Source organism: Astatotilapia calliptera, chromosome 2 (assembly GCF_900246225.1).
Source record: "Astatotilapia calliptera chromosome 2, fAstCal1.2, whole genome shotgun sequence".
Classification (NCBI taxonomy): domain Eukaryota; kingdom Metazoa; phylum Chordata; class Actinopteri; order Cichliformes; family Cichlidae; genus Astatotilapia; species Astatotilapia calliptera.
In genome coordinates, this window is record NC_039303.1 from 12,755,087 (window position 1) to 12,774,902 (window position 19,816).

General features: G+C 44.8%; 1 protein-coding gene across 5 annotated transcripts in view; it reads left to right on the forward strand.

The window, feature by feature from the left end:
• Positions 1–6,216: 6,216 nt before the first annotated feature.
• shtn3 (shootin 3) overlaps positions 6,217–19,816 on the forward strand; it is a 32,134-nt gene continuing 18,534 nt past the window's right edge. For 3 of the 5 annotated variants that reach the window (XM_026184875.1, XM_026184893.1, XM_026184901.1), the window contains exons 1-2: positions 6,217–6,497; positions 11,496–11,559. In XM_026184875.1, the coding sequence (XP_026040660.1) occupies positions 6,417–6,497; positions 11,496–11,559 (145 nt within the window). In that variant the 5' untranslated portion in view covers positions 6,217–6,416. The remainder of the gene's footprint in view (positions 6,498–11,495; positions 11,560–19,816) is intronic. The other 2 variants (XM_026184883.1, XM_026184910.1) reach the window with 1 other exon arrangement.

Here is a 19,816-nt window from a genome sequence, read left to right on the forward strand (position 1 = left end):
GAACATACACACACCCACAATGGACAACTGTACCCTCAAACACAATAATAACATGGACTGAACCACCACTCACAACCACTAGCACTTTATATAGCCTCTGTAGAAACTATCTACACCCTCACTTATCTTAACTGCACTACTGTATAGCTCTGTGTAAATAATCATTCTGTACATTCGATAATCTTTAATCCTACAACTGTTTACAACTTGCATAGTTCCCATTTCTGTATAGCTGTATATCCCAGATTCTGTAAAGTTATTTATTTCATATTCTGTATAGTTTTTCATATTTATATCCTGTTCATATCCTGTACATAGCTTGTACTCACTACAGCCTGTACATACTTATAGTTATAGAATATTCACAACATACTTCATACCGTGTACATTATAACATACCATAATAGACCCATTTCTGTAATATACTCACATATCTATATTATTGCTAATATATATTGTAATATATCTATATCACTAAAGCACTTCTGGATGGATGCAAACTGCATTTCGTTGCCCTGTACCTGTGCATGTGCAATGACAATAAAGTTGAATTCTATTCTATTCTATTCTATTCGATGGCTCACCTGGTCTTGCTCCACAATCAGTGTTCCCCTTATTCTCATGCAAAGCTCTGTAGTGCCTAAACATGGATGAGGTGTTGTTGTTATATCCCAGCTCCCTGGCACATAGCAAACACTTCACCTTGTACAAAAGTAAAGACAGCTTAACGCAAATTGTATTGCACCATCAGTATTATGAAAATACATCTTCTGTAGAAATTTACATACCTTGTTGGGAGGAATAAGATCAAAATGTTCCCACACAGGAGAGGACATCCTCCTCTTCTTAGCTGGCTCCATTCTCTCCTCACTCTCCAGAACGTCACATCATCACTACCCGAGGCTCCGAAGCACTTTTTCGGTAAATTAAACGTGTTTGTAAGCTAATCTGTAACTACCGTCCTTAGCTAGGTCCTGAGACCTAGCTAGCTAAGATGAGCACTTGGCTGTCGGGGAAACTTGATTTGTAAAGTTTGTTTAGCTAACCCGTGCAGGTGAATAAATTTACCCTGACTAAAGAAATCAAGAGAAACGCCCCAGGCTGCTCAGTCACTAATTACCTTTACTGTACTTTTAGTACAAGTATTATTCTGTAAAAGCAACAGGCTGCACTCTGCTTCAGCTCCTGTGCAGAACTGATTATTAAATATCTTCAAACAACAGCATGTTTTCAGTCTCTTGCAACATCTGTAAAGACAGTAATGTGGAGGTAAGCATCAACGACACAGAGCTCTCAGTTCTCACTCCTTCTTTATTCATCTCCAACATCAACTGCGCATATCGCGCTACAAAACGCAGGAACACACTTCCTATACACTGGGTGTGAGTGGAGCCCTCTAGTGGTCCACCACACATGCCCCCCGAACACCCAGCAGAACTAGTCCAGGACCCGGGGCTTAAGCAAACGGCCGGAACGGCTGAACTGGGGGGGTGGGGAACTGACCGAGGGCAACCCAGCGAGGCTGGCACTGGCGGTCAGAAAAAGCTGCAGACGATTCGGACTCCGTTGATTTTGGGTCGCTCCTGGGGGAAAAAACAGAATCCATCAGCCCGGTGGCAGGTGGGCGGCCGCGGCGAGGGGCCTGGGCCGGGACCACCTGATCCTCTTGCATAACATGTGCAGGCTTAAGTCTGTCAACAGAGACAATTTCCTGCCGACCACCAAAGTCCAAAATGAAATGTTTGTTGCCTGGTTTAAGAACCCTGTATGGCCCGTCATATGGTGGCCGCAGCGGAGTCCTATGGGCATCGTGCCTGACGAAAACGAAACGAGCAGAGTCCAAAAGTGTCAGGCAGGCAGTGGTGCACAGGACCAGGAACAGGAAATGAGTCTCTTGGGGGGCGAAAAGGCAACAAAGAGCTATCGAAACATGGGGGAGGGCTCTCGGGTAAGAATTCCCCGGGGACCCGGAGAGGCTGGCCGAGGACCAGTTCAGCCGGGGAAACCCCGAGGTCTTCTTTAACCGCGCTACGCAATCCCAGCAAAACCCACGGAAGACGGTCGACACAGTCGCCACTTGTTAAGGAAGCACGGAGCGCGGCCTTAAGTGACCAGTGAAACCGTTCGCACATCCCATTAGCTTGCGGGTGGTATGCTGTGGTGCCGTGGACCTTGACTCCCAGGCCGTCAGCCATAGCAGACCAAAGCTCGGAAACAAACTGGGGGCCCCTGTCCGAGGTAATGTCAGCAGGGGGGCCGAAACGTGAAACCCACGTTGACAAAAATGCCCTGGCCACCGTCGCCGCTGTCGTGGACGCCAGGGGTACCGCCTCTGGCCACCTGGTTGTGCGGTCCACTACAGTCAAAAGGTGCGTGAAACCCTGTGACTGCGGCAAGGCACCAACCAGGTCCACATGAACGTGATCGAAACGCCTACCCGGGACACAGAAAGGTTCGGTTGTGTGTGCCGGTGGATTTTCGAGCGTTGGCATGGGATACAAACCGCTGCCCATTCTTTCACCGTCTTGCGAAGGCCCGGCCAAACAAACCTGGCGCTGACCAGCTTGACCGAGGCCCGGACGCCGGGATGAGAGAGGGCATGCACCGAGTCAAAAACACGAAGATGCCACGAAAGGGGAACCACCGGGCGGGGGCGGCCGTTTTTGTTGACTGAAGGGCAAGGACGTCCGGGTCAGCACGTTGCTCGGCGGCCATGGCAGCGTAGTCATTGCCGACATACACCGGAGAAACCAACACACGTGAGAGACAGTCAGCGGCGTGATTGGACTTACCAGCCACATGCTGAATGTCTGTGGTAAACTCAGAAATGGCCGCCAACTGGCGCTGTTGGCGTGCGCTCCATGGGTCAGAGACCTTGGACATCGCAAACGTCAAAGGTTTGTGGTCAACGTACGCAGTAAAGTTGCGACCCTCAAGGAAAAAACGAAAATGTCGTGTCGCGAGGTGCAGGGCCAGCAACTCCCTGTCAAAAACACTGTACTTGCGTTCAGCATCCCGGAGCGTACAACTGAAAAAGGCGAGCGGTTGCCAGAGACCTGAAACCCGCTGTTCCAACACCCCACCCACTGCCACGTCAGAGGCGTCGGTGATTAACGCGATCTCCGCCGACGGAAACGGGTGGGCCAGCAGGGCGGCGTGGGCCAGCAGGGCGGCGTGGGCCAGCAGGGCGGCGTCAGCCAGCGCAGACTTCGCTGCGGAAAACGCACGGACGCGTTCCGGCAGCCAGTCAACCGGATCTTTGGCTGTTTTACCTTTTAAAGCAGCATAGAGTGGCTGTAGCAGGTGGGCAGCTCTGGGGAGAAAGCGGTTGTAAAAATTTATCATCCCCAAGAACTCCTGCAACGCTTTAACCGACGTGGGACGCGGGAAAGCCGAAACGGCCTGGACTCTGTTGGGCAACGGAACCACACCTTCAGCGGAAATGCGGTGCCCGAGGAAATCCAGAACAGGCAACCCAAACTGGCACTTGGAAGGGTTGATGATCAGGCCATGCGCTGCCAAACGCTGGAAAACCTGGCGCAGATGGGACTCGTGCTGGCTCGCTGAGCAGCTGGCCACCAATATATCGTCCAGATAAACAAAAACGAACGGCAGCCCACGCAAAACGGAGTCCATCAGCCGCTGAAAGGTCTGGGCGGCACCTTTCAGGCCAAACGGCATGCGCAAAAACTCGAACAAGCTGAAGGGGGTAATGACAGCGGTTTTAGGAACGTCTTCGGCGTGCACGGGAACCTGGTGATACCCCCGCACCAAGTCAATTTTAGAAAAAATCGACGTTCCGGCGAGATTGGCAGAAAAATCCTGAATGTGGGGGATGGGGTAACGGTCATTCTCCGTGGCATTATTTAAACGGTGGAAATCTCCGCATGGCCGCCACCGAGCGTCCGATTTGGGCACCATGTGAAGTGGAGAGGCCCATGCACTGTTCGAACGCTGTACAATGCCAAGGCGCTCTATGGCTGCAAACTCTTCCCGAGCGACGGACAGTTTCGTGGGGTCGAGGCGGAGCGCGCGCGCAAACACCGGGGGCCCGACCGTGGGAATATAATGCTCAACCCCATGCTTCGTTACCGTGCTAGAGAAAGTAGGGACAGACAGCGATGGAAACTCTAAAAGCAAACGCTGAAAAGCATCCCCGGAGGTCACTACATTAGCCCGAATCAGTGGCTCGGCGGCCCGAGTAAAACAGGGTAGCGAAGAAAACGAGAGAGCATAGATTAAACGTCTGTTAGCAACATCGACAAGTAGTCCATGAGCACACAGGAAATCAGCACCCAAAATAGGTACAGAGCTAGCGGCAACAACAAAGTTCCACTGGAAATCCCAGCCATGAAAACAAACAGTCACCAACCTTTCCCCAAACGTTTTGATGGGAGAGCCATTAGCTGCAATGAGCTGCGGCCCACAGTTCGCTGCTAGTCCGTCGGCAGCGGTAGGGGGAAGGAGGCTCTTCTGGGAGCCGGAGTCCACGAAAAAACGTCTACCGGAGCGCGAGTCCTCTATGAAGAGCAGCCTTTCTGTATTGCCAGCGGTCGCGGCTGCTACGGCGCGCTGGCGGGTCCGTTTCCCTGGGCCGTGAAAGCGCAAGGCGGCAGGCAGCGACGCGCTCTGTCACCAAAACGCTGATGGTAGAAACAGATGCTCTTTCCGCGGTGCCGGCGTGTAGCAATCCCTGCCGTCAGCAAGGGGGCGGAGGCAGGTGGAGGCGTGGAAGGTGCCGCAGGCGTGTCCGTAGCCAGGGCGTGAACGTCGAAAGTGCGGCTAGCCAGGAGAATGCGATCCGCTTCTTCAGCCAGGGAGCGATAATCCTTCACAGGCAGAAGCGGAGAGTTCGCGAGGACAGCTCTCACGGCGGCCGGTAGTTGGCGGAGGAAGAGGTGCACGAAGAGGAAACCACCGTCATCCGGCCCGAGCAACGATAGCATGTTCTCCATGAGCCCGAGCGCGGTACCGCCACCCAAGCCTGACAGGTTGAGGAGCTTTTCGGCTCGTTCGGTGTCGGAGAGGGCATTGCGCCGAAGAAGCAGCTCTTTGAGGGTGGCGTATTACCCTTGGGCGGGTGGGTCCCGGAGGAGCGCCATCGCGTGACGGGTGGCCAGCGGGTCAAGCCACCACATGGTGATACTTCGTGTCGTCAGCCAAGATGCCGCGAAGGGCGAACTGAGCCTCCACGTGTACAAACCATGACGGGGGGTCATGGAGCCAAAAGTCCGGCAGTTTCAGCGCCACAGCGAACGTAGCTGCAACAGGAGGCGGAGGTCCGGCGGCCGCTGATGCATCCATAGCAGAGTCTGCGTTATCTACGGCCCGTTGCATGCTCGAGTCAGGGGTCACCAATGTGGAGGTAAGCATCAACGACACAGAGCTCTCAGTTCTCACTCCTTCTTTATTCGTCTCCAACATCAACTGCGCATATCGCGCCACAAAACACAGGAACACACTTCCTATACACTGGGTGTGAGTGGAGCCCTCTAGTGGTCCACCACAGTAATACCATTTTTTTTAAAAAAAAAAGCTTGTACTTCAGTAACTCCTCATTAATAATTAACTATGGATTAAACTCTTGAACTGAAAAAATGTAAGAGAAGAACTTCAGATTCTGGGTGTGTGAGGACAGAGAAGGATCAGCTCTATTTCAGATTTGAGAAATAAACTTTATATTTCAGTTTGTGATGGTTCTGTTCTCTTTGTGATTACAGGAGCTGTGCTCACATACCCAGGATCTGAAGCAGACAGATCATCCAACATGTTAACTGCAAAATTAACTGATGAAAACAGTACAAAGGTTAAAGTACCACATGTGCTGTCAGTGACTGTTTAAAATGAAGAGTGGAATCCCTATTTTAAATTGTGTTTTAAAAAACGTTTTGAAAATCAGGTTAATTTGGAATTTGAAAATGGTTTTTGAAACAAGGTTTTTATTGACATTTAGGTCTTTTCTTTGTGAAATTCATTATCAAATTGAAGTGTTTATTGATCGATTAATAATTCATTTTGAAAAATGTATTTAAAAATAGTGTTTAGATTAAGTGATTTAAAAATCAATTCGAAAATGAATTTACAAGTGCAGAAATCATTTTATAAATTATTATTTAAGCACAGAATTCTTTATTTCGATGTGTGGCTATTGTGGTCCTCCATAGAAGGAGGCGATCAGGGGAGCAGGATGACGCTGTCAGTGAAGGGAGGAGGAAGAGGAGGAGGGTCCTGCCCGCCGGCAGCAGCATCGTACTGAGCCTCTCTCCATCCCATGTGCTGCAAAGGGAAGAAAATGAGCTCACGTTCAGACATGTGCTCCTAGAATTTCAGCTCTGTTCGGCTTTCCTGTTTTTAAAAAAAAATATAGCTGGTGATAAGAATACATCAGCAGCCTGGAAGATAATTTGTCAATCAAAATGCTTCCCTGCTCACCATCCGCGCAGATGGAGGGATGCGAGGAGGAGGAGGAGGAGAAGGACGCACACATGCAAACAGAGGTAAAATGACACAAACGTCTCCTGTGCTGACTTCCGACACTCCAAATCAGCGTGTGAGAGGCGAGCATGCATGCGTGAGCCCGAGCGGCTCTGTTGCCCTTGTGGGACATTTCGCCGCCCGGCTTATGCTAGTGGAGCTCAGACATCAAAGAGCCGGACCCCTCCCTAAATCGTGCTCTTCACGCCATTTAAGCGAACTGAACCAGTCAGTGAGGAGAAATGATACGAGTAGCACAGCTACATCTTCCTTCATGGGGAAGTTTCTGAGTTTAAAACACGCTGTGTGTCTTTTTGTGTAAAAATGTGCGGAGTGAATGAGGCTGCCGGTTTATTCTGGACCGTGTGTCTTACTGCGTGCTCCCTTACAATAGACAGAATGAAAAACGCCTTAAATCATGTTCTCACACCACCAGGGCTTGGCTATGACCCCAAACACCTGCATGGTAGGGGTGGGCACAGGGGAAGTGAACCCCAGACCCCATTTCAGTGGTAATGCCTTGCTCTTGGAATTTAGTTGCCCCACCCTTTGACCTCCAAGAGCGAAAAATATGCTTAAAGTTGAGGTGGGAACAAAACCATCAACCTTTAGTGCTTATTCACCTGCTTCTTGCCCCCTTTTGATGGCTTTATGCCCACTTACTTACTGGGAATCGGACCCTCAAACCAAAGTGTATCAGTGCCTTGCTCTAATGTTCAAAGGCAGTAATGGATCACTAAGCTTTATGCTCGATCAGAGTCAGGGTTTCATCAGAAAATTCTATTTTAGCACCATCTTCTGCAGAAAAATGTATTTGTAGCTGTTTTGTGGGTGAAGAAGAATGGAAAAGAGTCAGAGTCTTACTCACATTCTAATTTAACCTGCTAACCTGCTAACTAGTTTGCTTTAGTTTCTTCTTGAACTTTGTAAAGAATTAAGTTATAATCCAAGAACAAGAGCAGAGTCTTAGGGTCGTATTGCAGTTTTTATAGGTTTCAGCTAAATTTCCTGGTCTTCATTTGACTCAGGCACTCTCCCAGACACCCACCTCAACCATGATCATACAGTTAAAGATCCACACTTTAGCCGTACTCTGGTAATTACTGTATTGGCTTATCAAGGCCCAGCTGTGAAGCCTCAAGCTGGATTTTTAAATGCATGAGCGAGGTGTGGATCCAAGAAACACAGCATGATCACTGCAAAGAAAGAAAAGCATCTACATTTTAGCTAAATCTACCTACCGTTTACAAGGATTCAGCCAAAAGAAAAAAGCTTAACCTTCCAGGTATTATCATATGTGGACCATGTTTTAATACTGTAATTGTCTCGGTGCAAAGAAAATGAAAAAATATTCATAATAACAGTTTGTTTCCATTAAAATTAAAAGGAAATGAGAATCAAATAGCTTGGGACTGCTACTCTGATAGGTGGGGAATAGGTTTTTTGTCGTGGTCGGTGGGAAGTGCAGGAGATCGAACCGCTCAACCAGGCAACCTCAGTGCCTTCCTGTGTGCCGATGAACCGGCTGCCCTCACTGTGCTCCTGAGGGAAATCTAAGCTGACAGTGTGTGAGGCTGCAGGTAGAGCCGGGCAAAAGTGGGACAAGTGCTTCCTGCTGCTGGAGGAAAGAGAGAGAGAGCACGAGCGAGCGAGTGAGCTGGATGCTGAATGTCCTTTTCGTGCTTTTTTATCTGAGGAATGTCCGTTTTGTCGCAATTCCGCCCTTTAGTGGCCTCGAACTTTGACCACTGATATGAGATCAAGCACCGTTTTCCTGTTAGCATCAGAACACCATGAACACATCTGTGTCACTGACACAAAATAGATCCAATCAGACTGTGTTCATCTGTTTGTAGAACTTTTTAGGTCACATCTGTGAAATCTAATGTAAGGGGAGCTGAGGATGGTGAAGCATCAGTTTAGGGCTACACCCCAAGAACAGTTTAGGTTCTTAGAGCTCAAACCAGGAAGTGCTGGTGTCTGTCGGTCCTAGATTTTAATGGAATAACATTTAACGGGTTTAAGAATTCCAGAAATTAGCCCAGTTCTCCAAGTAGCTGAAGTTACACCTCTGACATCAGTGTGTGCAGGTGAAATGTGTGCAAATAGGTCTTACATTACAAATCACAAGACAAGCGAGCACCAATTGTAAGGAAAAAAAAGATCCCATCCATCCCAGAATTTATATCCATATGTGGGATTTTGCAGTGTTGTTACTTCTCTGTTTTGTCAAGTGTTGGTACGTCATCCACAAAATGTCCTCCATCACTGTCAGAAACACCAAGTAGCTTTAGGATCTTCAGTGGAAAATGTGGTCAAATGTGTCCCTGACCGCCTTGTTTAGTGATCTAAATGACCAAAGAGCTATCTGTCTTGGTGGTCATTCATGATCTAGTCTGCCTGCGACTATAATACTAGGTCATTATGGCCACACAGAGTGAAACTAATGGTGCTCTGTGAAACTCATCAAAGTCAAAAGTTGGTTCATCAGCTGCCAGTTGCTCTGTAATGGCAGATTAAGTCAAATAACTAACATTTGTTGGAACAATCACAGAGTAAATAAAGAGTAAGGGGGGAAGCCACCAACATTAAGTCACCCAGCGGTTTGTAGAGTGTTACGAAGCTTCAGGTTTGGCCTTTCATCCGTCACCATCTTTGTTTCATTTAACCTGCATCATGAGGTGGAGGTGACTGAAAAAGTCTAATCCACCTTTCCAATCCCAAAGCAGCCACACCCTGATGCAAGCACAGCTTCATCTCCTGTGGATCAGAAGTAGAAAGAATAGAGGCTTAAGATGCCTTTGAGCCCTGTGCACACTCTGTGGAAACAGCCAGTCTGTGTTTGCATCACACCCAGCTGCTGCATCAGTCAGATGCTTCTCCTGTATTTACCAGTGACTGATGACCACCTGAACACAAACCCCTGATGAGTACAGTATGGTCACCGTGGGATTTGTCCAGGCTTTACAAGCAGACAGTAACTGCCTGAATGCATCTTTAAATTGCTGATGGGCAAGCGAGGATGGACACTAAAAGCCACAAAGGAGACATCATCTTCTATTTCTGAGAACTATAAAAATCGAACGTCTGTAAGTCCAAATGTTTGAATCATCAGTCCTTGAAGGAGCCTGTATTTGGGCCACCAGGAAAATTCACTTCACCTTGACTGACTATAAAACTCGTCCCCAGCTTCTGCCTTTTGGCTCATCTTATGTCAGTCCATCTGAAGTAGTTACCTCCAATGACTGTGCTAATGACATGCTGCATGTGGACATACCATTTGGCCTAAAAGTTCATCATTTTAACCTTGTATTTGGCATTTCCTTATGATGCGCCTTGTCACGTGTGACATCACTGCAGCGGTCCGATGGAGCGTGTAAAAGGTAAATCTTTTTAACGATGCACTCCCTGCAGAGGGTCTGATTCTGATGAATCTTCAAGGTTTGGCTGTTGCCAGTTTGCATCAGTCATATGTTAACCATTATGTTTGTTTCACTACATTGCTCCAGAAAATGAGCTTGAAGCTAATCAGTGTTCTCCAGTATGCAGAGAGTGATGTTTCATGCAGTGCATTTGTACTCTGGAGGTTGTTTAAACCCACAGGGAGACGTTTCTTTGCCTGTGTACTTTTGTTTTTTGCTTTGCAGGAGATCACTGAAAGCTTTACGAGTTTCAATTACCATTTTAAATTAATTGTGTGCAGAGCACAGCAGCACAGCAGATACTCTGTTGGTGGCTGTGGTCACTCAGGAGGGCACTTTACTTCTGTCCTGTAACAGGGAGGAGATATGAATGATGGGATGATAATCCAACAGTTACTTTTCTGCTCAGTGAGCAAGCACAGACACATATCTGAGAGACGGCTGACTAGAAAGAAACCGTCATCATCCCAAAGCTTCTTGGGGCTGCTCTTTTATTCACACGATGCCACCACACACCTGGCTTTACCTGTTTGATTTAGCAACATGAATCCTTTCATATGTCAGGCAACTCTGTCAATGTTAGTAATACGGGGAGATTCTAACCAGCTGTGCGTGTTTTTCTCAGTCAGACTAGAAATACATGTTTGGGTGTGGTGGAAAAGTTGATTTGTCTTTGAGTGTGCATGTTGAGTTTCTGTTAATCTGTGACGTTTGCAGCTGCTTTCATTTTTCCAACATTCAAACGCGGCGTCTCCTCAGCTGCTTGTCTGAAACACAGCACAAGAAGAGACAGTGGATGCGAAAATAAGCAGTTATGGCCTTTCTGGCTTTTTCTATGGTGGAAGTCAAGTCAGCAGGAGCAGAGTGAGTCAGTCTGTTATCAGAGGTGATGGGCTGTCAGTGTTATTACAGAAAGCCAGGCAGCATTTTAAGACGATGGAAGAGGGCAGCGCAGCCTTCAGCACAGAGGGAAATCGGGCAAAATGAACGTTTATCTGGAGGACGTGGTAGGAAGGAAGTGCTTGTGATGCTTGTGTTAGCTGCTAACACTGTCGCTGCAGTGTTCTAAGCATTACTTCATATTAGCCACATTCAGAAAGGATTAATATTATTGTTGGATTTTAAACGTTGGTGTCACCAAGTAAAGTAATGCCAGTGAATCTTAGCAATCACAGCTTGAGAATCACCAGATACATGCAGCTAATCCTGCAGAAATATTCTACAGTGGCAGCAAGGTCATGGTTCGTACCCGCCTAACGTGTGAGTGTTTCTGTCAGGGTTCTTTGTGTTCTCCCTGTGCCTGTGTTGGTTCTCTCCAGTTTCTCCAGCTTCCCCAAAGGTGTGCGTGTTAGGTTAACTGGTGACTCTCGATTTGATGTAGGTTCTGAATGATTGTTTGTCTGATGCACCAGCTTCCAGGTACTGCTCGTTGTTGGCCTGCTGAAAGTGTTTCAGGATAAAATCGCTGCTTTGTCACAGCTGAGTGTGTAAACTGTTGTGTGTGTGTGGGTGTAACTTCACTCTGCTGATATCAGTGACCTGTACGTTCAGCCTGTTGTGGAACACGATCTGATGGGTTGACCCTGCTGTCTGCTCCAGCAGTGCAACAGACTGACGGAGGAGAGAGACGAGGCAGAGAGACAACTCAAACACATCAAGAGAGGTGAGTCCAGCTTGTTTACACCTTCTCAAACTCTCAAACACACAAAAAAATGTGTTTTGAAGCAGGAAATGAAATTAAAGAATCTTTGCTAAACAATAACCTTCAGCAGCTATAACAACCAATAATGGAGTGACAGACATTTATTCTGCAGACATTAGTGTTCTATAGAGGATGAATAATACCAAGTCATCTTCTTACTTTTAAAAGCAGTCAACTCTGAAAAACCTTTACACATATCCCATCAGAATCAGTTGATTGTTTTTTTGTGCAAGAACTTGTATATCCAATTTTTTTTACCTTGACTTTACTATGAGTATTTTCCCAGTTACAGGTCCTAAAAGTACATGGGTGTGGCTTCGAATTTTTATCAATGGTTTTCAAGCCTTATAACTTTATAAAACAGAAGATATCTATACCAAATTTCCTGGTCCTAAAAACAAGCTTTGTACCATGGATGTTTGATCTGTACCCTGAAGATCCAGCTACTCCTGGCATTTCCTGTCTGCTCACTTTGACCTTGGGATAAACTGGTTTAGAGTTTCTGGATCAGCCCATATTCATTAATAGTTTCTAACTTACTACTCATTTTTCTTCACCTGTCAGTTTTCCATTTAGTAAAGTCCTCATCCTCCTAGAGGTTGCAGAAAACTATAATTATCATTTAAAAGTAAAAAAAATAAAATAAATGGTGCCATTAATGCTTCAGTGCACACAGACAAATACTTATGTCCAGATATCAAATACCACAGAGCAGCCTGACACCTCATCCCAGCGAGCCTTCACTTCCTCCGTCCCTCTTCGCGTTATTCATCTGTGCCTCTGCTGGTATGACATCACCAACACCTTGTCCTCTGAACAGGTGTGTTTAAGAGGGTGTCACCCGTTTCCATGGTGACTCTCAGTTTAGTCAGCCAGTTGTAGGGGAGCACTTTTGTTCTGAGGAGTTTAACTCCTGATTCTAAAACTGAGGAAACTGCAGCACTTACCTACGGCTCCCATGCCTTCCATGATTATTCACAGAGGTAAGAGAAGGTTTACTGATGTTTATCTATTATAGAAGCATGTAGGAGTCAAGTGTTTGCATAGCTACCTGATTATGTGTGGGATGGATAAATTAGTGGTGCTAAATGTCTGTTTAGGATGCTAAAATTCAGACTACCAACTTTTTCATATTCAAAAGGCTTATATTCGATATTCTTGTAGATTTAGCCATATTAACGAACACACAAGCCAACATTTGTCTTCCAAAAAGATTACATTTTAATTATCCTTTTGTGTCTTAGAGAAGCGGGTCAGTGATGTCAGTCGGTTCAGTCAGCTATGTGTATGTGGGCGAGCTGTTATTGTCCAAAGGTAACAGGAGAACCAGGCGTTCTCCATCTGTGGCTTGTCCTCAGGTGACGTTTCAGTAAAACAGGCCGATTCAGAGTCATCGCCTACCTCCCCTAACTACAGCAGTTCTTCCTAAATCTAACGGTGTCGTGTCAATGTCTGATTTAAAGATATTTTTGTTTTACTGAGCTCCTTTGTTGATTTAATTTAAGTGGAGGCATTCAAATGATCTTACCAAAGTTAGTGTCCCCTGAGGATGAACTCTAATGATGCTGTCAGGGCTCATACTCTACATCTGGTGTCACCACAGGGCATGACACTGTATTTTTTAACCTTCTATGAACATAAGTTAACAGCTGTTGGATAGATTACTGAGAATTTTGATAAACTCCATCTTGGCCCCCAGAGGATAAATCCTAATTCAGCTGACATTTCCCTGCCTGCCATCAGGTCAAACATTTTATTTGACCTTTTAATTTGCACAACGTGGTCATCTACATTCGTGATCCTGCAGTGAGACTGACCTTTTGCATTTTTAAGCATTTAATGCATTGGCATTAAATTTGGCGCACAAGCATGATCCCAGCAGCATTATGTTAATCATACTGGTGATTTTTACTGCCTGGCATCATAAAGTTATAATTAGCGTTACCAGTTATTGGGTTTATGACCAGTTAACAGCCTTTTCTTTCCTTAGTGTTCTGTGAGAATGATTAAACTGACACGCTACAAGCTAAACTAAGATTGCAATCATTGCAGAGATCATTATACTTAAGCATCAGCTTTAACCCTGATGCACCGTTTGTGTTATATAATTAAGAGCACAGAGCTGCCATTGTGTCTGCAGACTTTCAGTCGGTTGTAATTTTGTCTAACTGAGCCAAGCACGAGCAGCTGTTGTTGGGGCGGGGCCTATGGCTAATGGGGATGAAATAAATGAATAAATTAACAAATATTTGTTAGTTTAACTGGCGTTTAAAGAAACATGAGCTGAGTTATCCAGCTGGTGTTTTGTTGAGGTCTTCAGTGACTGTCAGATATCGCAGTCCTCTCCTAGAACTCAATAATATTCATATTAAATGGTAATGATGTGGCAGTTTAAAGTGCACGGCATGCTCCTAATGGAAGGAAATGATTGTCTTTCATATTTTGCAGTTTAAAGTAGAGTCAGTATACAATACAACGATCGGCAAAAGCGTATCATTACACACACAACAAAGAGGCCTTCCTGTTTGCAGTCCTTATGTTTAACAGGTGCAAATTAAAATCTGGGTGTTTAAAATTTTTATCAGAAAGGCTTCTGTTCATTTGGGGATTTTTCTCAGAACATTTCATGGGAACCTGTGAGAAAAACATATTCTAGTCTTTTAATCCGACTCAAACCTCAAACTGCCAGGAAAGTGTCACAAACTTGTCATCAGCAGCAAAACTGGACCTAAGATCCTCAGCAGTGTCAGCAGAATGCTGATCCTCCTTTTCACCATGGGTCTCATCACTTCACACACCCAGTCTATCGTTCATTCACTCATTTATTCATTCACCGCCTTCCCCCAGAGAAGACAGCAGTCGCTCTTGTCATGTTATTCTCATGAATTATTAAAACCTCCTGACATGAATAATTCAGCAGCAGAAAACTGGGGACGGACGAGGGTGTGTGTGGGAGGGGGGTGGGCTCATCTTGCCTGACTCTTTATCCACTGTGGTCCTTGAAAGGCCCTTTCTACCTGTTCCTCAATAATTGATGACCGTGCTGTAATGGCTTTAATGAGGGAGACTTGGCTGCCTGGCAGGTACTTGATTTTGAGCTCTTTTGGAACTCAAAGGCCAGTCTGAGATTAAGTGAGCATAAAACAGTGAAAACATGACCCGAACCGGAGTCTCTGTGAGATAATAAACTGGCCTCAGTGACGGAGGATCCTATTCACACTGAGAGCAAACATAACTAACTGACTTTATTACAATCCTGTGAGTAAAGTAACAGAATACGTACATGATTATGATACTCACTCAACATTTCACATTTTTGTATTTTTGTTTATATAAGTTTAATTTAAGCATATTTCTGTTATTTCTGTTATAGTTTGAGACCAACTATATATTATAGTTGGTCTCAAAAATGATTGTGGTTAAAAAGTCCACCTCGGCATCACTGTGTTTGCTTCTACTGCTGTTACATTTCTTCTGTGAGTGCAGTTTTTATAAGGTATTTTTAAGGTTTTAATTTTATCTCCATTTATTGATTCCCATTGTCATTGTTTAGCATAAAAATTTATCAGTTAAATATTTGTTCCTTTTCACAAAATCAGTCTCTGAGTATTTAATGTTTGTTGCTTATAAAAGTTGCAAAAAGCACAGAGAAGAACAACAGCGTGGAAGATCATGGGTTTGATGAGAATGCTACTAATACACATAAATGTGTGTGCAGGTGATTATAACGAGGCTTACTTTGTGTAGAACTGTCCCTCTAGTTGGTCTGTGAGATATCCACATTCTAATTTGGAGTGGATTTTAATGTGTTGAGAATTAATTGTTCCAAAAATCTAAAAATCTAAATACATTTCTGTTGTTTTCCTGTGACTGGACCAAAGATAGTCCAGGCATAGCTGCCCTGTCTCGTCTGGTGCAGCGTTGTGTCATATTCCATGGCAGAAATTGTGAGTTTAGTCCAAGATTACTTCTATAAATATGTTTGCAAGCTGACAAACCCTAAAGTAGGAATAACTAAACAGATTGCAAAGGTCCTAACATGTTTCCTGCAGCAGCGAGCACTGAGGAGCATCATTTAGGAGGAGGTGATCTGTCAGAAGGTTTCTTTCCCTTTATTTTGCTTTTCTTGAATCTTATATTTTCTCTGTTAAAATGGAAGCTGCCCGGCGCCCTCAGCTCTTTTCCTGAACCTTTCAGCCAGTAGGAAGCAGGCGGAACTGATGTCTCACAGTCTGCAATTTATTCTCTATTAAACCAGTGCAGCAGAGCAAGTAAAAGAGCACAGGAGCAGAGTGACAAACCTGCCTTCCTGGGAGGGATTTTGGCAGCAGCCAAAATTTGTTTGAGCTCAGTTAAAACCAAAGAACAATGAAAAACTCCACAGAACAGAAGACAAAAGAATATGTGAAATGCAATGAACACATCAGCAAATAAACTTTAGAAAAGAGACAAAAATATATTTCTATGTTCTTCTTCCACCAGTGCTTTGCATCACCTACTGTAATGCTGCATGTAGCTGGAGGCCAACTGTGCAGCACTCAGCTTCACAGGCTGATTGCCTGCAGTGTTATTATCATGTGCAGCCTAGTTATCCAGTCTACTGTACTTAGATAAAAGCCTGTGGCTGCACTTTCCATGCATTCGAGTACTGCAGGAAGTACTGAAATTACATGCTCAGAGTCCACAGAGGACCTGTGACCATGTGACTCTGGTAGAAACTTTCAAACTACATGAAATCAGGACCCGGGCATAAATACGATGAGCACAAAGGATCCGACACTCAAAAACAGTACAGAAAATAACAATGGCATCAGATTTAATCACAGATTGTGCCCTAAAGCATTGAAGCTGTTGATCATGTTCACAATGAACTTCTAAAGTTAAAACATAATTACACAATTAGACATTCAGTTATCTACAGCTTAGCTTAGTGTTGGAGCTTAAACGCCACAGCTCTCTGTCCTCTCCAGCATTTTAACCCTGTTTTAACACTGCGCTGGGATTTTGCTGTTACGCACAGATGAATGTCCAAACCGTTGGCTAATCCTCCAAATCTTCTGCCGATAACACAGACCGCCACTAAAGCGGCTTTACCAGCTGCAGTTCGTCGATGAAAAACAAAAGCCTGCCTCTGTTTTAGCTTCAATTGTCACAGGTTTTAACAGCACGTCATTTATCTCATGAGGCCCTGAGCTTGGAGGAATTACTGACCCAGAACAGCTTCTGCAGGACAAAGTGTGTCTGTGAGAGGACAGCCACATGTTTTATTTCAAACTGTTCCTGTGATGCTTTCAAAAAAGATGAATCGTCTGCTCTTCAATCCTTCAATCCTTATCTGACAAATGATGCATCATTTTTCATCATTTGTCATGATCTCAGTCAGCATGAGTACGCCATTTCAACTCTTTGGGGTTCCAATTTATATTTAGTTAATAAATAACATCTTTAAACTCCTAATAATTCATATTGGTAGCTTACAATTTGTCACCAAAAGGTTGATTCTGCTCATCTGGACGTAGCGTTTTCAGTGGGAGAAACGTTTCGTCACTCATCACTTATTTAAGCTACTATCGTCAGTGTACGCACACACGAGAAAAATAAAGGAGACACAACAAGCAGGGTCGGTGTGTCGCGTTCTGCTGGATAAAATGCTGAGCATGTGGCACAGCTATATTACATTAAATATGGATTATAAAACCTACACATATCCACATATGTAAAGACATCCTCGCAGACATGTGGAGATAGAAATAAATGAATTATGCATGGTTTAACTTTAAAACAACGTAAACAGCCACATTAATGGTTTTTCAATAGAGGAAAAAAATAAAAGAAAGAAGAGGAAGAAGCTTAACATTTCTCACTGCACATTATTAGGTGTGGGATTATCGGGAGATCCAGAGACTGCACCAGCTGAGGGTTTCTCCTGTAAAATAACATTTGAAAGCTATAAATAGCTGAGAATGAACTGTTTGCTGCGTCTGACCCGCAGAGCTGCAGCTGAGCTGCAGTGAAGTCAAGTGGAGGACGATCCGCGGTGGCATGTGGGCTGAAGCAGTGTTTAAAGGGACCAAAAGAATCCCTGAGAGATCTCTGAGGGTTTAAATGAGTCTCTGGATTGGAGGGAATCACACACCCAAAGCCCATCCACGAGCATTAAACATTGAATGAGGGATTAAAAAAAGATCCGGAAGCCTTCCCTGTCTCCCTTCTCTCTCACGTCATCCTCACTGCTGCTTCCTCACCCATACCCAGGCCCTTATGTAAGCATGGCCGACACTCTGGGTCAACATCTTCTGCAGCTGAAGCTTTTCTGTTTGCAGCTCTTGGCTGCTCAGAAATGTGTGGATGGATTTTATTTGGTCAGAGCTCTAATCAGCACTTTTCTTTATTCATTTATTACTTTCATCTTATGATAGGTTTAGAAACAGTTAAAAGATGATGTTAACCTAGCTTTATTCGTTTTTGAAAAATATGTACTTAATAGTTAAGTGGTTAACCAACAAATACCATCCATCCATTTTCTGCTGCTTTCTTGGGGCGTGGGGATATAAGACACAGCGCTCACTGGTCCTCTCTCAGCTTCCCAGGACAACCAAGGATGCAATGTCTCCTTCCCATATGAAGGAGCTCCCCGCCCCCGACGGTGTCCCTAGGGAGTTGCTTTGGGACTCCAGGGTATATGATCTATTGTTACAGGCCTAGAATTTCAAGGCACGGCCAATTGGAGGATCAGACAAAGCGCCTCTTCTTTTTGCTGATGATGTGGTTCTGTTAGCTCCATCAAGCTGTGACCTGCAGCCTGCACCGGGGTAGTTTGTAGCCGAAGGTGAAGTAGCTTGAATGAAAATTGCACCTCGGGTCAGTTGGTGCCCATATCACAGGCCTGCTTCATTTTTAGAATAATTTATAATAATAAATCAAACTCAAAAAACCCAGACCTAAACATTTACATGATGAGGTACATGAGGAAACTATTTTGTTTGGGTCAGTTTATTTATTTGCCCCAACAATTTTGCTGTGATTTTGTGCCTTAAAAATAAAATTACTCTACTTTAGAGATGCTTCTCATGTTAGTGCAAAGCACAAGCCCTCCTGTCCATGTATATAGGACAGAGGCAGATGTGTTAGAGCTTTGTTTTGGGTCTCCTCAGAAAACGGTTCCTTCCCCTGCTCCTCAGCCTCCTCCTGATGATGTAGTTCAGCTTTATTTCCTGGTGAAGACGATCATTTAAAACAGAGCCCAACAGGATCGATGTCATCATTTCTTTTAGCAAAAATATGTTTGATTCAGATCTACACAGATTAAAAAGCATGATTATTTGTGGTTTTGTAACATAGTTCTATAGTTGTTGTAGTATCTCCTCCAGTGCTCTGTTACTATTCTGGATCAGTTTCCCTAACAAATGTGTTGCTTTGCTTTAAAGGAAGTCATTTTTCGGTGGTCTTTAGATCAGATCAGTGTCTAAGCCGAGTGACTGATCCACAGCTGGAGCGCGACGTCCCGCAGGCCCTTTAAATCCAGCTGTTTTTGTTTACGCGGAGCTGTTGGTATGTGCCCAGAATGCATCATCAGGCAGAGAAGCATTAGTCATGTTTCCTGCAGGTCTCACCTGACTCTAAAATGTAATAAGCTCAGGTGACCTGAAGGCATCAGCGACACAGAGACGGGTTCAGCTTGTGGTCACTGTCATCATCGAGGGATTTCTATTTTCTTCTCATTGTCTGATATTACTCTGACATTTTTTACACATGCAGATTTTTTTCATGCAGCAAAAACTTTAAACGTCACTTCTGTTTATGTATTTGTGAAAATGGGACACCAAGGAAAGGCTTTGAAGGACATGCATGGATTGGTGAAATTAGAAGTTAGACTTTACTTTTTGTTACAAATTAAGGAGAAAATATTGTGTATAAGTGTTATTAGGTGATATTTCTGATCACTGTCTGGTCTGGGCACGCCGGCTGAGCTAACATCTTTTAAAGATGACAATCAGGATAAGCTGACGATGTATGTTTCTGCATGCCAGCAGACGCGAAAGTTTCACTTACAGCAGCCTAACAACCGGTCTGGCAAATGATGGAGCAGCAGCCTGTCATTAACTGCTCCGCTCATGTGCTGTGTTATGAAGTCTGCATTCAGCTGGTGATGGAAAGTGTTACCCTGCACACGCTGAGTGCTCAAATACAGGTTATTGAGATTCCTGCTAGGAAACAG